This window comes from Halichoeres trimaculatus, unplaced genomic scaffold (genome assembly GCF_033239565.1).
Source record: "Halichoeres trimaculatus isolate MK-OKI-2021-1 unplaced genomic scaffold, fHalTri1.1 fHalTri1_scaffold_8, whole genome shotgun sequence".
In the NCBI taxonomy this organism is placed as follows: Eukaryota; Metazoa; Chordata; class Actinopteri; order Labriformes; family Labridae; genus Halichoeres; species Halichoeres trimaculatus.
In genome coordinates, this window is record NW_027437186.1 from 444,298 (window position 1) to 462,500 (window position 18,203).

General features: G+C 42.4%; 2 protein-coding genes across 3 annotated transcripts in view; both read left to right on the forward strand.

The window, feature by feature from the left end:
* The window catches only part of LOC141794769 (glutamate dehydrogenase, mitochondrial-like), a 35,695-nt gene extending 25,469 nt beyond the window's left edge, over nt 1-10,226 (forward strand). Inside the window, exons 7-13 of the mRNA XM_074675262.1 lie at nt 1,758-1,895; nt 3,699-3,836; nt 5,413-5,493; nt 5,822-5,945; nt 7,191-7,282; nt 7,475-7,537; nt 8,196-10,226. Coding sequence (XP_074531363.1) covers nt 1,758-1,895; nt 3,699-3,836; nt 5,413-5,493; nt 5,822-5,945; nt 7,191-7,282; nt 7,475-7,537; nt 8,196-8,315 — 756 coding nt within the window. The 3' untranslated portion in view covers nt 8,316-10,226. The remainder of the gene's footprint in view (nt 1-1,757; nt 1,896-3,698; nt 3,837-5,412; nt 5,494-5,821; nt 5,946-7,190; nt 7,283-7,474; nt 7,538-8,195) is intronic.
* A 2,273-nt stretch (nt 10,227-12,499) lies between these two features.
* The window catches only part of nfkb2 (nuclear factor of kappa light polypeptide gene enhancer in B-cells 2 (p49/p100)), a 40,963-nt gene continuing 35,259 nt past the window's right edge, over nt 12,500-18,203 (forward strand). For both annotated transcript variants that reach the window (XM_074675584.1, XM_074675585.1), the window contains exon 1: nt 12,500-12,588. The gene's annotated coding sequence lies outside the window, so the exon portion shown is untranslated. The remainder of the gene's footprint in view (nt 12,589-18,203) is intronic.

The window sequence follows — 18,203 nt, forward strand, 5'->3', positions numbered from 1 at the left end:
TCTCAGGCTGCTGTGGTTACCCCACCCATCATGCTTTGTTTGTTCATCTAAGCCTTAGTATCCTGCTCTTTGTCGAGATCAGGCGTCTGCTACCTTTACTTTCACAGGAGCCATTTTGCCTCAGCTCACTGGATTAAAGTCATTCTGGAGCCGCAAAATCTACTTTATCTTTACAATAAAGACACTATAATTTATCAATTCTACACAGTTAAAATCTAGGTGATTATTATCTACATGAAAAGCTTTTTAAATTTATGAAATTTTACATGTGATATCCTAATTTTTATTTTCAATGAATTTTCAAAATTTCAAAAATTTGCAAAAATCTTTGGGAAATTTCAAAATTTTAATAAAATGTCAAAAAGAATAAAAAACCCTGAAATAAAAAAAATGCAAAAAATATATAATATGCAAATTAAAAAAAATCCAAAATTAAAAAAAATTGGAATTAAAAAAAATTGGAAGTATTAAAAATATTTAAAATTCCAACTAAATTTCAGCTAAATGAAGAGGGTGTAGGAGGTGAAGTAGAGCGGTGGCAGGCTTTATTGACAGATGTGATGCATATTCGGTTCAACAAAATGCTAAGGCATGATTTTATCTTTTGTCAGTGTCTTTAATCATCAAGACCCTCTGTAAAAAATAAAAATCCTTTATTTTGATGTGGAGCATGTACACTTAAGATGCTGTGTTCATATAACACTGTCTGTCTGCTGCTGTCAGGTTTAATCCTCTCAGAAAGATGCTCTCACCTGTTTTATTAGGTAACACACACAGGAAGTGAAGGTGACTTCAAAAAACTGATCTTTCTCCTGCAGCCAGACCTGATTCCCTTTCACCTATATGTGGACTGAGAAGCTCCTCGAAACCTGCAGCTGTCAAACCCTGCTCTCCTCCTCCTGGGAGAGTGGTGTGGAACGAGCAGAGACGTCTGCTGCTTTTATTTACTGAAGGTTGATGAACTAAAACCTCCTCAGCTCTCTTACACAGCCTGTCCTCATTTGATCCCTTCTTTCTGAAATCCTCAGACATGAGTCACGGGTGAGTCATCAGACCAGAGTTTCCTCCCTCTGTAGTCCAGAGTGGTGCCCAGCCCTCAGAGCTCAGAGCCTGTCCTCTAAACATGCTGAGGGGCTGGAAAACCTCTGTCAAAACTTACATCATAAGAAAGACTGAGGTATGTTCTCAGAGCATTTCTAAACAAGGGCCAGACACAAGCTTTGAAGTGAGTGAGGAGGCGTGGCTTACCTGTCTCAGGTGAACACATCCACTTTGTAGTTGGCCAATCCAACAAGAGAGAAGTGTTAAGAGCCTCTCTTCTTAGACCAGTGGTCATAACAGTGTCTTCCACACAGTCGTTACCTGTGCTCCAACCTGCAGACACTCAGACAGGTCTTTAATGCATTTTCCTACATGTCTGATATCTGAGTATGACTGACACACACAATCAATGTCCCCTCACAAGTTGAAAATAACTCTACCAGGCTCTGGTCTGAGCTCTTCACTGAGAGCTCCTCTTTGGTGGAGGAAGCTTTATGATGGCGCCCCCTGGCATTCCATCAACAGGCTCTGGGTAACAGATACTGAAAGACGGAACAGAGACAAAGCGATAAAGATCATTGAAGAGGAAGAGCAGGTGGCTTCAGGTTCCTCCTGAGGGGATGCGAACGTCTTGTTGTTCTGCAGACTTTAAATAAACTCTTGAAGCTTAAACCTGTGTTTCTCTGGGTTGAACGTGCCCTTCCTCTTGTCTGCAGGGCTTTGGCAACGTGGGTCTCCACTCCATGCGTTACCTTCATCGCTTTGGGGCCAAGTGTGTTGGGATAGGAGAGATGGATGGAAACATCTACAACCCCAACGGCATCGACCCCAAAGAGCTGGAGGAGTACAAACTGGTCAGTGCTGGTTTTTATTAACACTCAAGAACAGCTGATTCATTCTGAAGGGAAGCGTTCCACCTGCTGGATGATCAGGGTTACTACAGTCTCTCTTTGCAAAGCCCCATTTCCACCAAGTGATCCTGTTTGGATCAGTACAGTTTGGTAGTTGAGTCGGTGAAGCTTGATCCTGTTTGTGTTTCCACAGCCAACCATATCCTTCTTGGTAGGTGGCGTGTAAGCTGGATGCCAATAGCCGCATCAGCTACGTAACAGCGTGACGCCACAGCAGCCCGACGCAGTGTACCCCGCTAATTAATCCAACAAAGAAGAAAAACACAACACAGTAAACAAAGAGCAACGATGGAAGACATTCAGCAATTCGTTTTCTTTGTGATTGAAACATGTCAGGGTTGTGTGTTGTTCTTTATTACCGCTGTCACACAGGAAGTGACCATTCTTTCCACCAACCAGAGGACTGCAGTGTTTCTGGCACCACCCTCTGGGGGTCAGATCAGTAGGTCAGGCACCTCGACAGAAGGGAACCAAAAAGTGGGACGGTATGGGTCAGTAATTTGGGGACCTGTCCTGGTTTTAGCCAAAGGAAATGCCACAAAATGCGTGCTGTACTGAGATGTACTGAACTGAACCACTTGTTGAAAATGGGGCTTAACCGTGTGTACAAATGTTTGAAGCACAAATCTGTGATTCATCAATATTTTCTAACTTGAAGGTCTAGACCCGTTAATGTTAATAAAATGTTAGTAACAGAAACCCAACATCAAGACAAGATAAGGAGTCTGATCTCATCGTAATCCACCATGAGTACAGATCTCTGCAGCATTTAGCAAGTTACCATGGAGAGAAACAACTTTAACAGGCAGAAACCTCAGACAGAACCAGACTCATGTTAGACAGACATCTGAGGAGACTGATGGGGTTGGAGAGAGACAGATAGAGGAGAGAGAGTGGGAGAGAGAAGTATAGAGAGGAGGGGGAAGCACACACTCACACACACACACACACACACACACACACACACACACACACACACACACACACACACACACAGTCCTAGGTTTGGCGTTGTGGGGGCGGTTAAGGTGAACCTACAGATCCACCGGGGCAGAACATTCCCGGTAATAATCCAAAGCCGTAGCAGCTGAAGTCAGACAGGAGCACAGCAGCAGGCCGTCCACATCACTGATCCAGACGAAGCTACAGGACAACAGATGTCCTTATATGGATGAAGTGGGGTGTGGCATTTTGCTGATTGCAGGTTGTGGGCACACGCAGGTCTGTTTAGAATGATCCTGATTCACTAACATAGGCACGGTGGTCAGAAGAAAAAATGTCTGGTGTGCCCATGTCATGACTCCAACAGAGATGTTGGACTCATTTATTTTATGCTCAGAGTAAGAACATGTCTACAAATTAATTAGAGAATGAGGCCCAGTGTCTGTAATCCCATTTTAATTGGATGATCTGAATCTTCTGCTCACACGTATGAAGCATGGCAGTGTGAACAGTGAACCAAACCTTTACTAGATGATTGCCCAGAAAGGAAAAACAGAGGCAAAACTGAAGATGAGATTATTTTTTAATAATGTCATAATTCATAACCTCATCATGAAACATCAGAGGACATCTGGTGAATTCTTTAAATTCAGTTAATTTAATCCCTTGTTCTTGTTTTTTCCTTTTTTGACATTTCTCTCCTCACACTGTTTTATTGTTTGTTGGGCTAGCTGCACTTGCACTAATTTCACATTGATCTTTAATTATTGTTTTGGCTCATAAATGTTATGACTTTGTGTGCAGGCTAATGGGACAATCGTGGGTTTTCCCAACGCCGCGCCTTACGAAGGGAACATCCTGGAAGCTGACTGTGACATCCTGATCCCTGCTGCCAGTGAGAAACAGCTGACCAAGAGCAACGCACACAAGATCAGAGCCAAGGTAGGACGCGCGCACACACACACACACACACACACACACACACACACACACACACACACACAGAGAGATCAGTAACATCGGTCCCAGTATTTTCTCTTACAGGGTGTTTGAAACCAGCAGAGTGCATTTAGTCTTGATCTTTGAAGCAGTCATTGTGTGGAAGGCAGCTTGTTGCTCTGAACCTGCAGATATGGTTCAGCAGTGATGAAGCCCTCACAGAGTGTAAGCTCCCCATGCCATAGACATTTATCACCCTACACCATGAAGGATGCTGTTAACAGGCTGAGCACTCCCTCTCCTCTTTGGACTGACACACACAGGGTCTATGGTTTCCAAAAAGAATACCTGATGTGGATTCTTCTGACCACAGGACAGTTTTCCCTCTTTACCTCAGTCCATCCTAAACAGGCTCAAGTCCAGAGTAGTTCCAGGTACTTCTGGATTATGTTTATGTAGTTTCCTACTGATAGTCTGTGAACAAATCACAAACTGTGTTCATAGACTGTGGTTAAAGGGAGTGATTTTGTAGCCCATGCAGTGACCTCCACTACAGAGTCCTATCTGTTTATATTTATGCAGAGATCATCTGTAATGATCATTAATCCAGTTTAAAGTGGTTTTAGATAGAAATCATATTGAGTTGATGTTGGTTAAATGATGTCCCTGTGATGTGAAGGAGTCCTGTAAAAACAGGTCAGAGAGTTTATATCTGACATGTCACTGAATGGTTCTGAAGATGTTATTCCTTTATGTATATATATAGATATATATTTTCCCTACCTTGTCCTGTTCAGCGTCACTACAACAGAATTCTCTCTCTCTCTCTCTCTCTCTCTCTCTCTCTCTCTCTCTGTCTCTCTTTCTCTCTCTCTCTCTCTCTCTCTCTCTCTCTCTCTCTCTCTCTATATATATATATATATATATATATATATATATATATATATATATATATATATATATATATATGTATATATATATATAGTTTCCCTCCCGTATATTGCCACGTTTGAAGATTACTGCTTAACCAGAACAAGGTGATATCAGGAAAGAAACAGTGATAAAGGGAAAGAGTGTAGAGAAGAGACTAGACAGGGGGGGAGAGAGAGACAACAAAACAACAGTAGAGAACAACCACAACAACTGAGCAAATGACTACAGACAGGAGAAATAAACAACCAGCTACTGAGCCTGAAAGGAGACAGTATCCTGAGGTCTTTGACATCATAATCACAAGAAGCACCTGGAGAGATGAACTGGAGAAATCATGAGTAGCAGTGAGCACATCAACGACAATTGTAGAAAAATATCTATATGTATATAGAAATATACACAGAAGCATATACTCACCTACGCATATAGGGGCACGGGTGAGAGCACAGAATATTGGGTTTGATTTGGGTCAGGTGATCATGCCAAGGTGTGATCATGCAGATGTGGCCCCGCTGAGATGGCCCTGGGAGATGAAGACGTTATTCTTAACGTCAGTCCGAATCATTCAACAGTATAGATAAGCCTGCCTTTGGGCTGATTTTCCAGAATGCCTCAGTAAACTGACCTGAAGTTTTTTCATCCTCAGATCATTGCAGAGGGAGCCAATGGCCCTACAACACCAGAGGCGGACCGGATCTTCCTGGAGAGAAACATCATGGTGATCCCGGTGAGAAAGTCAAAGCTCTGAACTCAAGCTCCTAAGAAGGGACTATAGTTGGTAGATTATAGTTAGTAGATTATAGTTAGTAGATTATAGTTAGAATATTATTATTGATAGATGGTACAGCAACCATCACTTTGGATAAAGAATCATATTTCCTTATTTCAATATTCATTAGTACTCTGAGAGTTAAATAATCCACCTCTTCATGAACAAACCCAGCTTTAAAAAAGTTAAATGTTAGTGTTTGAAGTCCTCTTTTACTCTGTTTCCTATCTTCATTCATTCTGCTTCCTATTCCTCCTCACCTTTTCTCCTTGTCTCATTGTTTCAGGACATGTACCTGAACGCTGGAGGTGTGACAGTTTCTTACTTTGAATGGTTGAAGAACCTGAATCACGTCAGTTATGGCCGACTCACCTTTAAATACGAGAGAGACTCCAACTACCACCTGCTCAGTGAGTGTCACCTGTTTAAATCTAACTACCACCTGCTCAGTGAGTGTCACCTGTTTAAATCTAACTACCACCTGCTCAGTGAGTGTCACCTGTTTAAATCTAACTACCACCTGCTCAGTGTCACCTGTTTAAATCTAACTACCACCTGCTCAGTGTCACCTGTTTAAATCTAACTACCACCTGCTCAGTGAGCGTCACCTGTTTAAATCTAACTACCACCTGCTCAGTGTCACCTGTTTAAATCTAACTACCACCTGCTCAGTGTCACCTGTTTAAATCTAACTACCACCTGCTCAGTGAGTGTCACCTGTTTAAATCTAACTACCACCTGCTCAGTGAGTGTCACCTGTTTAAATCTAACTACCACCTGCTCAGTGAGTGTCACCTGTTTAAATCTTACTACCACCTGCTCAGTGTCACCTGTTTAAATCTAACTACCACCTGCTCAGTGAGTGTCACCTGTTTAAATCTAACTACCACCTGCTCAGTGAGTGTCACCTGTTTAAATCTAACTACCACCTGCTCAGTGAGTGTCACCTGTTTAAATCTAACTACCACCTGCTCAGTGAGTGTCACCTGTTTAAATCTAACTACAACCTGCTCAGTGAGTGTCACCTGTTTAAATCTAACTACCACCTGCTCAGTGAGTGTCACCTGTTTAAATCTAACTACAACCTGCTCAGTGAGTGTCACCTGTTTAAATCTAACTACCACCTGCTCAGTGAGTGTCACCTGTTTAAATCTAACTACAACCTGCTCAGTGAGTGTCACCTGTTTAAATCTAACTACAACCTGCTCAGTGTCACCTGTTTAAATCTAACTACCACCTGCTCAGTGAGTGTCACCTGTTTAAATCTAACTACCACCTGCTCAGTGTCACCTGTTTAAATCTAACTACCACCTGCTCAGTGTCACCTGTTTAAATCTAACTACCACCTGCTCAGTGAGTGTCACCTGTTTAAATCTAACTACCACCTGCTCAGTGTCACCTGTTTAAATCTAACTACCACCTGCTCAGTGTCACCTGTTTAAATCTAACTACCACCTGCTCAGTGTCACCTGTTTAAATCTAACTACCACCTGCTCAGTGTCACCTGTTTAAATCTAACTACCACCTGCTCAGTGAGTGTCACCTGTTTAAATCTAACTACCACCTGCTCAGTGAGAGACAGGGACAGAGTGTGTGTGTTCCCACACACACTCTGTCCCTGTCTCTCACATACACCTTGTCCCTGTCTCCCTCAGTGTCAGTCCAGGAGAGTTTAGAGAGGAAGTTTGGGAAGCATGGTGGCGCCATCCCCATTGTCCCCACTTCTGAGTTCCAGGACAGGATCGCTGTGAGTAAAACCTTTTTCTGACCTCCTCCTCCTCCTCCTCCTCTCCATCATTTCTTCTTTCTGTTTAACTCAGAGAGAGGCTGATCATAGCCAGCATCGTTTACCCATCTGCTGAAAAGCTGTGTGTGACGTATGCCTCCTCCTGACCCAGTGTGTGTCAGCGCCTTTTTTGAACATGTGTCCTGTCCACAGGGAGCCTCTGAGAAAGACATCGTTCACTCGGGTCTGGCCTTCACCATGGAGCGCTCTGCCAGGGTAACACACACACACACACACACACACACACACACACACACACACACACACACACACACACACACACACACACACACACACACACACACACTTAGGCCTTGTACACATGTATCCAGGTATTTTCATCCACATCCACATCCACATGCAGCGGGCAAATCCACCAGTGCAGATCAAAACATGCCAACCCCATAAAAGGCAGTGTTTACCCGACATAAAACCTGTGACATCCAATCAAAATGTGCCCCCGTCATTCAGCTGTGACGTTTGCGAGCCAAAAACTCTGTTTACTGGCGTCCGCACGAAACCACAAGTTTTTCAAAATCTTTACTTTGGAGTTTACAGAAAACATCGTTTTTAGTGGCGTCAAACTGCTGTTTCGTGTGGATGACAGGCCTAAACTTTTAAAAGTAAATGCAGTTTCCTAAATACCCAGCTATGTGTGGACATGGCCTTAGACACACACCTGATCAGAGCACCACCAGTGTGTGTTTGTGATCATGAGTGTGAACTCTAACTTATTGAAGAAAGTTTCAGCCTCAAACGTTTCCCTGTTTTCTCGATCAAAGCTAGTTTCATCGTTCCAGGTCATTAAAAATTCAGAATTAATGAAACACAAGCAGCTGATTGGTTAACATTTGTCTCTGCCTCCTTTATGCAGCAAATCATGAGAACAGCCAACAAGTACAACCTGGGTCTGGACCTGCGGACAGCCGCCTACGTCAACGCCATCGAGAAGGTGTTCCAGGTCTACAACGAGGCCGGACTCACCTTCACTTAGAGTCCCAACACCTCCACACACACACACAGGCACACACACACACACACACACACACACACACACACACACACACACACACACACACACACACACGTGTCTGCCTGTTACCTGTCCACCTCTCCGCCTGTTACCTGTCCACCTGTAACCTGTCCAGCTCTGTGTGTGCCGACCTGTGCTGGACGTCCCTCTTCCCTCTCTGTGATTACAGTTTAATAGAGGAGAGTATGAGACTGTCACTGTGTCCATCCCTCCTCTCTACACCTCTCTGCCTCCCCCTCTTCTTCTTCTTCTTCTTCTTCCTTCTTCTTGGTCTTTGTCTTCACTGTGAGAGAATGAGAAATGAACCAAACCTGGTGTCTTAGCTTTGTGGGTCTGTTACTAAGCTGCTTTGGCTGGTGTGATGGAGGTCTAGATCTGGGTCCTTGTAGAAACAGGCCCTGAAGCATAGAGGAACTCTGTCACGTTTACATGCAGCACCTTCAGCCAAACCTCTGTGGACACCTTGGGCACTGCTCCGTGGGGATCAGGCTGGTTTTGGAGCTGTGTGTTAAGAAACAGACTGGTGTGATGTCATCTCATGCTCTGACCTTTCTTTGGCTCAACACAGGTGTTCTCCTTCACTCTGAAAACATGAGAACACGTAAAGAGGCCGACTGACTGAACACCATTAACCTTAAAGAAACGCATTGTTGTCCTCAGACTGGACATGTTTGTACCCAGGGAGCTGGGCCTGGTCCAAGGTGTCCACAGACTCATGTCCACAGACTCATGTCCACAGACTCATGTCCACAGACTCATGTCCACAGACTCATGTCCACAGAGTGTCCTCACCTATCCTCAGGTGACCAGCTTTTATAGATGAATGTTTTTATATGATAAATGCAGAGCACAGTGCCTCAGGTCTTTAGCTTTAATATTTACTGCCTTTAAGCTCAGACACTTTATTAAAGGAGCGTTCCACCCTTTTTCTGCCCTAACACCTGCCAGCTTTCAACCAGCAGCTGCTTTCAGCTCAGGTTCACCGTACAACCACAAGCTTACCTTCTGTGTCCTCTGAGCCTGTCCTTTCAAAATAAAGCTCAGAATGGTTCATCTGACCCACCAGTCTGCAGGTCAGGCAGTTTCTGAGAGGAGATCAGCTCCTTCCTGCTGAGACACAGACCAGCAGAGACCCAGAGATGTGTCCCCGTGAAGAAATGTCTGACAGGACGGTGAAACATGAATGATCCTGTAATAAAGCTGACGTTACACCAAACACAGACTGACACTTGACTGCTTTCACCTCTCAGGTCACAGCACAGCTGGAGCTAATGCTAATGCTAATCTTTGCAGTGATCTGCTCACAGGCACAACACAGACTGTTCACTGAGAGGGTTAGCATCAAATATAAACTGAAAGCACAGTCAGAGTGATGGAGCAGCACGGAGAGCATGAGCTGACCCCTCAGCCTGAAGAGGATCAGGAGCTCATGGTTACACTCAGAGAGATCGCACGCTGTGATTGGCTGAACAAGAATTTGCCTTTGCTTCCACACAGACGGATGAAAAGTCTGTAAGAGATGAATCTCAGGAAGTTTAACAGTCCAAAAGACTCTTTGTCATCAGATGGTCATTTACCTCTGTTTGATTTTTGATCAGACTTTCAATCAGACTGCAAAGGATGTGATCCGCTCACAGAGCTCATGCTTTATTATAAAATGATGAATCCGATGGTTCAGTTTGTCACCAGCTTATAAAATCCAAAATCATATTTGAAAGGAAATGTTCTGGTCTGGTCTGGCCTGGTCTGGTCCTTTTGTAGGAGAATCCCGGCCTGTATTGCTGTGTCTGAGCTGTGGTCTGCTTTCAGAGCCTGCGGTTTTAGAGGGACTTTAATTCTTTTTTGTTAAAAATCCAATAAAAAAAATCTGTAAGCCTGTCTGTCTGTTTTTATTGGTGCCTCATTGTTCAGCAGGTATTTACCTGTTCATCTGGACTAACATGAGCACAGGTTAAAGAATCAAACAGAGCTCCGGGTGAGTTGGTCGGACCTCATGTCCACTGATGGTCTCTGTTCCTCAGAGGGAACTTGGGGACTTATCACCTGTATGATCCCGTAGACCTGCTCACACCTGTTCCTGTGCTGAGCCTCATCGACCCCTGCTGAGCTGCAGGTTGACTCACTTCACAGTGGCTTCATTTGCTCAGACTACAGAGTGAGGACTTCATGAAGGTAGTCTCTGTTCAGTGACCTGTTTCTGATCCAGAGGGTCAAAGCCCACCCTGAGCTGCTTCTCACTCACTTTAACAGGCTTCATATTTTAAGGTTCCTGCTTGATTGAAACCTGCTGAGTGTGGTATCTAACCTCATGATGGATGGAAGTTTTTCCTTTTACTAAAAGAATCTGACATGAGAGTTGAAGATCAGAATGTCAGAAGTTAAGTCCCTTTAAGTTTGTTTTCTGCTTTCAGACTCACAAATAAAATTAAAAAAAAAAAAACAGACAGAAATGTTCAGTTCATCCAGAGCAGACAGCTTCACTTTGTCCAAGTTATATTACAGACTCCTTCCAAAATGGAATAAATTCAGATTTTCCTCTGAATTCTACACACAACACTATGGATGCCCGTTCCTGCCGGTTTAAAGAAAGGGAAGAAAAAGTGAAGTCATCATTATGACTTAGGCCAACCACCAACAGAGACACAGCAGTATCTCAGGAACTTAGTACAGGTGACATTGTTCATGCTTGGTTTGTGCTCTGACATGCTCTGTCACCTGTAAGACTATACATAGACAGGTGTGTGCCTTTCCTTATGAGGTCAAAATAACAGAGTTTACCACAGCTGGACTCATGTGAAGCTGTAGGAACATCTGAAGGAGGATCAGAGGAAACAACCCGAGCTCACTTTAAACTTCATGGTAAAGGCTGTGGATATAAATGAGATATCTTACTTAGTTATTTTGAATAAATCTGCAAAAATAAAGTAAAAAAATTAAAAACCTCTTTCATGTTGTCATATGAGATGTTGTTTTCGAGTAAAAACTGAATGTATTTCTCTTTGAGTAAAGCTGTAACATAAAATGTTAGGGAGTGAAGCTCTGAGTGCTTTCTGGATGAACTGTAGGTTTTTTTTTTTCACATTTCTCATGCTGCAGGGTTTCCACTGACCTTTTTCCCCACAGGTGTTCACTTCCTCAGGTCTAAGGTTTGTATCTGAACTACTGCAGTGAGACCTGGTTTAAGTCGACAGTCTTACATCAAGACTTTTATAAGATTGGTTAATGTTTCTTTAACGCTTTTCTGCGATTTAAGCCTAAATGATCCGTAGATTCTGCATATATAATCTATTATCACGTGTGCTTCAGCGTCTGTTGGGTAGGCGGGGCTTAATGTCACTCAACCAATCAACGGGCTACAATTGCCACGCTATGCAGGAATTCCCCTCCAGCTCAGGGGCTTTCCACTCTGGCTGACAGGCCGAGTGTTGTCAAGACAACGCTTCCGCGATGAGTCAGGCTTACGTAGATCACTGCAGGTGCTTCCTGCGGAGAGGACTGGCCTCCAGAATAAAAGCCTCGAATAGCACTCCTCATAAAATAAAGTTTGTCTAATAAACAGGAGATTCAACTTTAACACCAACACTAAAAAAGTGATAATAAGTCTTTATACACTGCTAATCAAAAGTTTGGCATCACTTGTGATTATCTGATGGTTGCTGATAGAAAGCCTCTGCAGACATGGCATTGTTAAAGGGTCATCTAAATTGTTTGTGAAATTGCAAGAAAAAGTGCAACTGATCCCAGAAAGGGTTACTGTTCCCTCCTTTGTTTTTGATTCAATGGCTGTTTTAGTTTGAACATAATTTAGCGTCTATTTTGAGATTAAGCTCATTGATCACTTATAGACTGGCGTCTAGAAAGATATATTGCAAAATGTTTTTCTAAAATAGAACGAAATCCTTAATAATTAGAAATAATATCTGAAAAGGCACAATGAAAATACAGGTTTAATAGTGGTGAGATTATTATTATTATCATTATTAAAGTTGTTAATGATAATACTACTCCTACTACTACTACTATTACCACTAATAATAATAATAATTATTATTATTATTATTATCATTGTTTATAAATGAATACAAATCTCCTCATTTATAACAGAACGCTGTGTTGCTAGTTTTATTTTGAAAGAACTGACAGGAAGAGTCTCCAGATGTCCTGCTGAGGACCGCAGCAGTGTGAAGTTCAGTGTTAGTGCGGAATAAGAGACGGACGGAGCAACTGCCCACAGGTAAAAATCACTTTGATACACTTTGTTCGACTTATCGTCACATTCACCGATCGATCAATAGTCGATCAATAACCGATCAAGAATAATTGTCCGACCAGAGACGGCTGAAAGTAAACTGATGAGAAAGCAGTTCAGCTCGGTCTGTACTGAGCTTTAACAGACTCGTGTTATTTAGGGCTATATAGAGTGAAATTGGGGTATATAAGGTTGTTTTGGATATGGTTATGTGGGGTTATATATGGTTATGTCGGGTTGTATATGGTTACATGGGGTTCAGAGTGTACAGAGAATCTGCACTGACAGCTGTAAACATCTGTTTCAGTGTAAGCTCACACTAAGCGGTCTGTGGCTCAGCTCTGGACTTTACCAAACTGCTGTCAGACATTTGGCTGGAATCAGGCTTTAAACACACACATCATGTGTCTGTGTCAGGATGATTGTTTTCCATACGAACACACACACACACACACACACACACACACACACACACACACACACACACACACACACACACGCGCGCGCGCGCACACACACACACACACACACACACACACACACACACACACACACACAGGGAAATGGTCAGCTGTTAGATCAGATTGTGTAACAGAGGAAAAGTACCAAACACACTCAGAGCAGACTCCTCTGTAAGCTGGACTTTTTATTTTTAATGAGATAATGAAGCTGCTTCATATGATCCTGTTCACTTCATGAGAGTTGCCGCATAGATTTTCAACCACTGGCAAAAAACCCTTTGGGTAGTCTCTATTCACATAAGTATTGTGATTTTTTTGTTTTAAAGTTTCTAAATCTTTAATTTTTCTCAAATGTAAATCTGTAATTTCAGTCCTTTGTTATAAGCTGGTTTTTTCTCCAGCAGAGGGAGAAATGTTTTCCTCTGTAATACAGGAACTAAAATTTGGAAGAGTTGAATGATTGTAATTTAATTTGAATCCGCACTCCAATAGTCATAAAAGAATTTTATGAAAATGCCTTAACAAAACTGCTCTCCTGTTCATCACGGTAAATGAAACCTCTGAAGGATAGTTTAGTGGATAAACCTCTGATGGATAGTTTGATGGATAAACCTCTGATGGATAGTTTGATGGATAAACCTCTGATGGATAGTTTGATGGATAAACCTCTGATGGATAGTTTGATGGATAAACCTCTGATGGATAGTTTGATGGATAAACCTCTGATGGATAGTTTGAAGTGTTAAACAGATAAACCTCTGATGGATAGTTTGAAGTGTTAAACAGATAAACCTCTGATGGATAGTTTGATGGATAAACCTCTGATGGATAGTTTGAAGTGTTAAACAGATAAACCTCTGATGGATAGTTTGAAGTGTTAAACAAATAAACCTCTGATGGATAGTTTGATGGATAAACCTCTGATGGATAGTTTGAAGTGTTAAACAAATAAACCTCTGATGGATAGTTTGAAGTGTTAAACAGATAAACCTCTGATGGATAGTTTGAAGTGTTAAACAGATAAACCTCTGATGGATAGTTTGAATGATAAACCTCTGATGGATAGTTTGAAGTGTTAAACAGATAAACCTCTGATGGATAGTTTGAAGTGTTAAACAGATAAACCTCTGATGGATAGTTTGAAGTGTTAAACAGATAAACCTCTGATGGATAGTTTGAAGTGTTAAACAGATAAACCTCTGATGGATAGTTTGAAGTGTTAAACAGATAAACCTCTGATGGATAGTTTGAAGTGTTAAACAGATAAACCTCTGATGGATAGTTTGATGGATAAACCTCTGATGGATAGTTTGATGGATAAACCTCTGATGCAAAGTTTGAAGTGTTAAACAGATAAACCTCTGATGGATAGTTTGAAGTGTTAAACAGATAAACCTCTGATGGGTAGTTTGATGGATAAACCTCTGATGGATAGTTTGAAGTGTTAAACAGATAAACCTCTGATGGATAGTTTGAAGTGTTAAACAGATAAACCTCTGTTGGGTAGTTTGATGGATAAACCTCTGATGGATAGTTTGAAGTGTTAAACAGATAAACCTCTGATGGATAGTTTGATGGTTAAACCTCTGATGGATAGTTTGAAGTGTTAAACAGATAAACCTCTGATGGATAGTTTGATGGATAAACCTCTGATGGATAGTTTGAAGTGTTAAACAGATAAACCTCTGTTGGGTAGTTTGATGGATAAACCTCTGATGGATAGTTTGAAGTGTTAAACAGATAAACCTCTGATGGATAGTTTGAAGTGTTAAAAAGATAAACCTCTGATGGATAGTTTGAAGTGTTAAACAGATAAACCTCTGATGGATAGTTTGAAGTGTTAAACAGATAAACCTCTGATGGATAGTTTGAAGTGTTAAACAGATAAAGATTATGACTGAAAATGAAGTATCAGCTGATCTAAATATCCTTCACCCTAAACACATGAACCGTCTGATCCCAGCACGAGTCCACTGATCTCCAGGTGTCACAGGTAATGTGCCATATACAGGTTGTTATGGAAATCAGAAAACCATCACAGTGGACAGGGGTCCTACCCACTGAGGGTCACTCAGGGTTAGGTTCAAACATGGTCTACGTGATTGTTGTTCTTTATGTTTACATTTCCATCAGGTCTCAGTTTTGAACCTTGTTTGCTGTTATCTTAAACTTCTCTGGCTGAAGTTACCTTGTAGAAATCAGCTGCTCAGAGATGCTCCAGATCTGCTGCTAGTGTCTGGATTGCAGGACAAGCTGTAGCTACTCTTTCCTCCATCAGAGATGTGTGGGGTTCAGTAGCTCCTCAGTCTGCTCTCAGATCTGGATGGCTAACTGCCATTATATCCCCTCCAGGGATGGGTACCTTTCTATTTGAAACGATACGGGACAGATACCCAGTACTTCGGAATTTGAATCGGTACTCAGCAGCACCAATTTTTAGTACTTTAGTGTGTTTATGTGGTAATAAATATTTTTTAATGAAAATAAAATATTTTATATTCTTCAGTTTATCATATTTATTCTTCAAAATACAACCTTGTAATGCTGTGTTCATGTCCAGCAGGGAAAATCACCTACTCTTCCACTTCCTCACATAGACAAAGATGTGTTTAGGTACCGAACATGGAACCGTTAAATTTTAAGTGAATCTGTACTCGATATTAGGACAGAATTTGGTCAATACTTATAAATGTACCTTATTCAGTACCCATATCTAATCCCCACTCAAAGACCAGCCCCTGACTAGGGATGGGTACCGAATTTGGTAGTTTTACAGGTACTGACCGAATCCTGTCAAAACTACCAGGGATCGATTCATGTAAAATCAAAAGGTCCCATGTTTAGGTACCTCAACACATCCTTTTGACTGTGAGAGAGTGGAAGAGAAGGCTATTTTCCATACTGGACATGAACACAGCATTGCAAGGTAATATATTGAAAGATAAACATGTCAAATTAAAAAAAAATCTTTACTTTATTATTAAACAAACTGATATTTTTTACCACATAAACACAAAAAGTACAAAAAATTGATACCGTTGAGCACTGATAACGATTGCGAGGTATTAGGCATCGGTACTGTATTGTTTCTAATGTGAAAGGTGCCCATCCCTACCCCTGACAGATTCTGTTGATGAAACCACAGACTCAACAGACAAAAGGAGGGTGAGACAGACTGTCACTTTTACCACAGACTCAACAGACAGAAGGAGAGTGAGACAGACTGTCACTTTTACCACAGAGTCAACAGACAGAAGGAGAGTGAGACAGACTGTCACTTTTACCACAGAGTCAACAGACAGAAGGAGGGTGAGACAGACTGTCACTTAAACCACAGATTCAACAGACAAAAGGAGGGTGAGACAGACTGTCACTTAAACCACAGATTCAACAGACAAAAGGAGGGTGAGACAGACTGTCACTTTTACCACAGAGTCAACAGACAGAAGGAGAGTGAGACAGACTGTCACTTTTACCACAGAGTCAACAGACAGAAGGAGAGTGAGACAGACTGTCACTTTTACCACAGGCTCAACAGACAAAAGGAGGGTGAGACAGACTGTCACTTAAACCACAGAGTCAACAGACAGAAGAAGAGTGAGACAGACAGTCACTTTTACCACAGGCTCAACAGACAGAGGGAGAGTGAGACAGACTGTCACTTTACCACAGAGTCAACAGACAAAGGGAGAGTGAGACAGTCTGTCACTTTAACCACAGAGTCAACAGACAGAGGGAGAGTGAGACAGACTGTCACTCCTACCACAGAGTCAACAGACAGAGGGAGAGTGAGACAGACTGTCACTCCTACCACAGACTCAACAGACAGAGGGAGAGTGAGACAGACTGTCACTTTAACCACAGAAAAAACAGACAAAGGGAGAGTGAGACAGACTGTTACTCCTACCACAGAGTCAACAGACAGAGGGAGAGTGAGACAGACTGTCACTTTCACCACTAAGTCAACAGACAAAGGGAGAGTGAGACAGACTGTCACTTTCACCACAGAGTCAACAGACAAAGGGAGAGTGAGACAGACTGTCACTTTTACCACAGAGTCAACAGACAGAGGGAGAGTGAGACAGACTGTCACTTTTACCACAGAGTCAACAGACAGAGGGAGAGTGAGACAGACTGTCACTTTTACCACAGAGTCAACAGACAGAAGGAGAGTGAGACAGACTGTCACTTTTACCACAGAGTCAACAGACAGAAGGAGAGTGAGACAGACTGTCACTTTTACCACAGACTCAACAGACAAAAGGAGGGTGAGACAGACTGTCACTTAAACCACAGATTCAACAGACAAAAGGAGGGTGAGACAGACTGTCACTTTTACCACAGAGTCAACAGACAGAAGGAGAGTGAGACAGACTGTCACTTTTACCACAGAGTCAACAGACAGAAGGAGAGTGAGACAGACTGTCACTTTTACCACAGGCTCAACAGACAAAAGGAGGGTGAGACAGACTGTCACTTAAACCACAGATTCAACAGACAGAAGAAGAGTGAGACAGACAGTCACTTTTACCACAGGCTCAACAGACAGAGGGAGAGTGAGACAGACTGTCACTTTACCACAGAGTCAACAGACAAAGGGAGAGTGAGACAGTCTGTCACTTTAACCACAGAGTCAACAGACAGAGGGAGAGTGAGACAGACTGTCACTCCTACCACAGAGTCAACAGACAGAGGGAGAGTGAGACAGACTGTCACTCCTACCACAGACTCAACAGACAGAGGGAGAGTGAGACAGACTGTCACTTTAACCACAGAAAAAACAGACAAAGGGAGAGTGAGACAGACTGTCACTTTTACCACAGAGTCAACAGACAGAGGGAGAGTGAGACAGACTGTCACTTTCACCACTAAGTCAACAGACAAAGGGAGAGTGAGACAGACTGTCACTTTCACCACAGAGTCAACAGACAAAGGGAGAGTGAGACAGACTGTCACTTTTACCACAGAGTCAACAGACAGAGGGAGAGTGAGACAAACAGTCACTTTTACCACGGAAACAACAGACAAAGGGAGAGTGAGACAGACTGTCACTCCTACCACAGAGTCAACAGACAAAGGAAGAGTGAGACAGTCTGTCACTTTAACCACAGAGTCAACAGACAGAGGGAGAGTGAGACA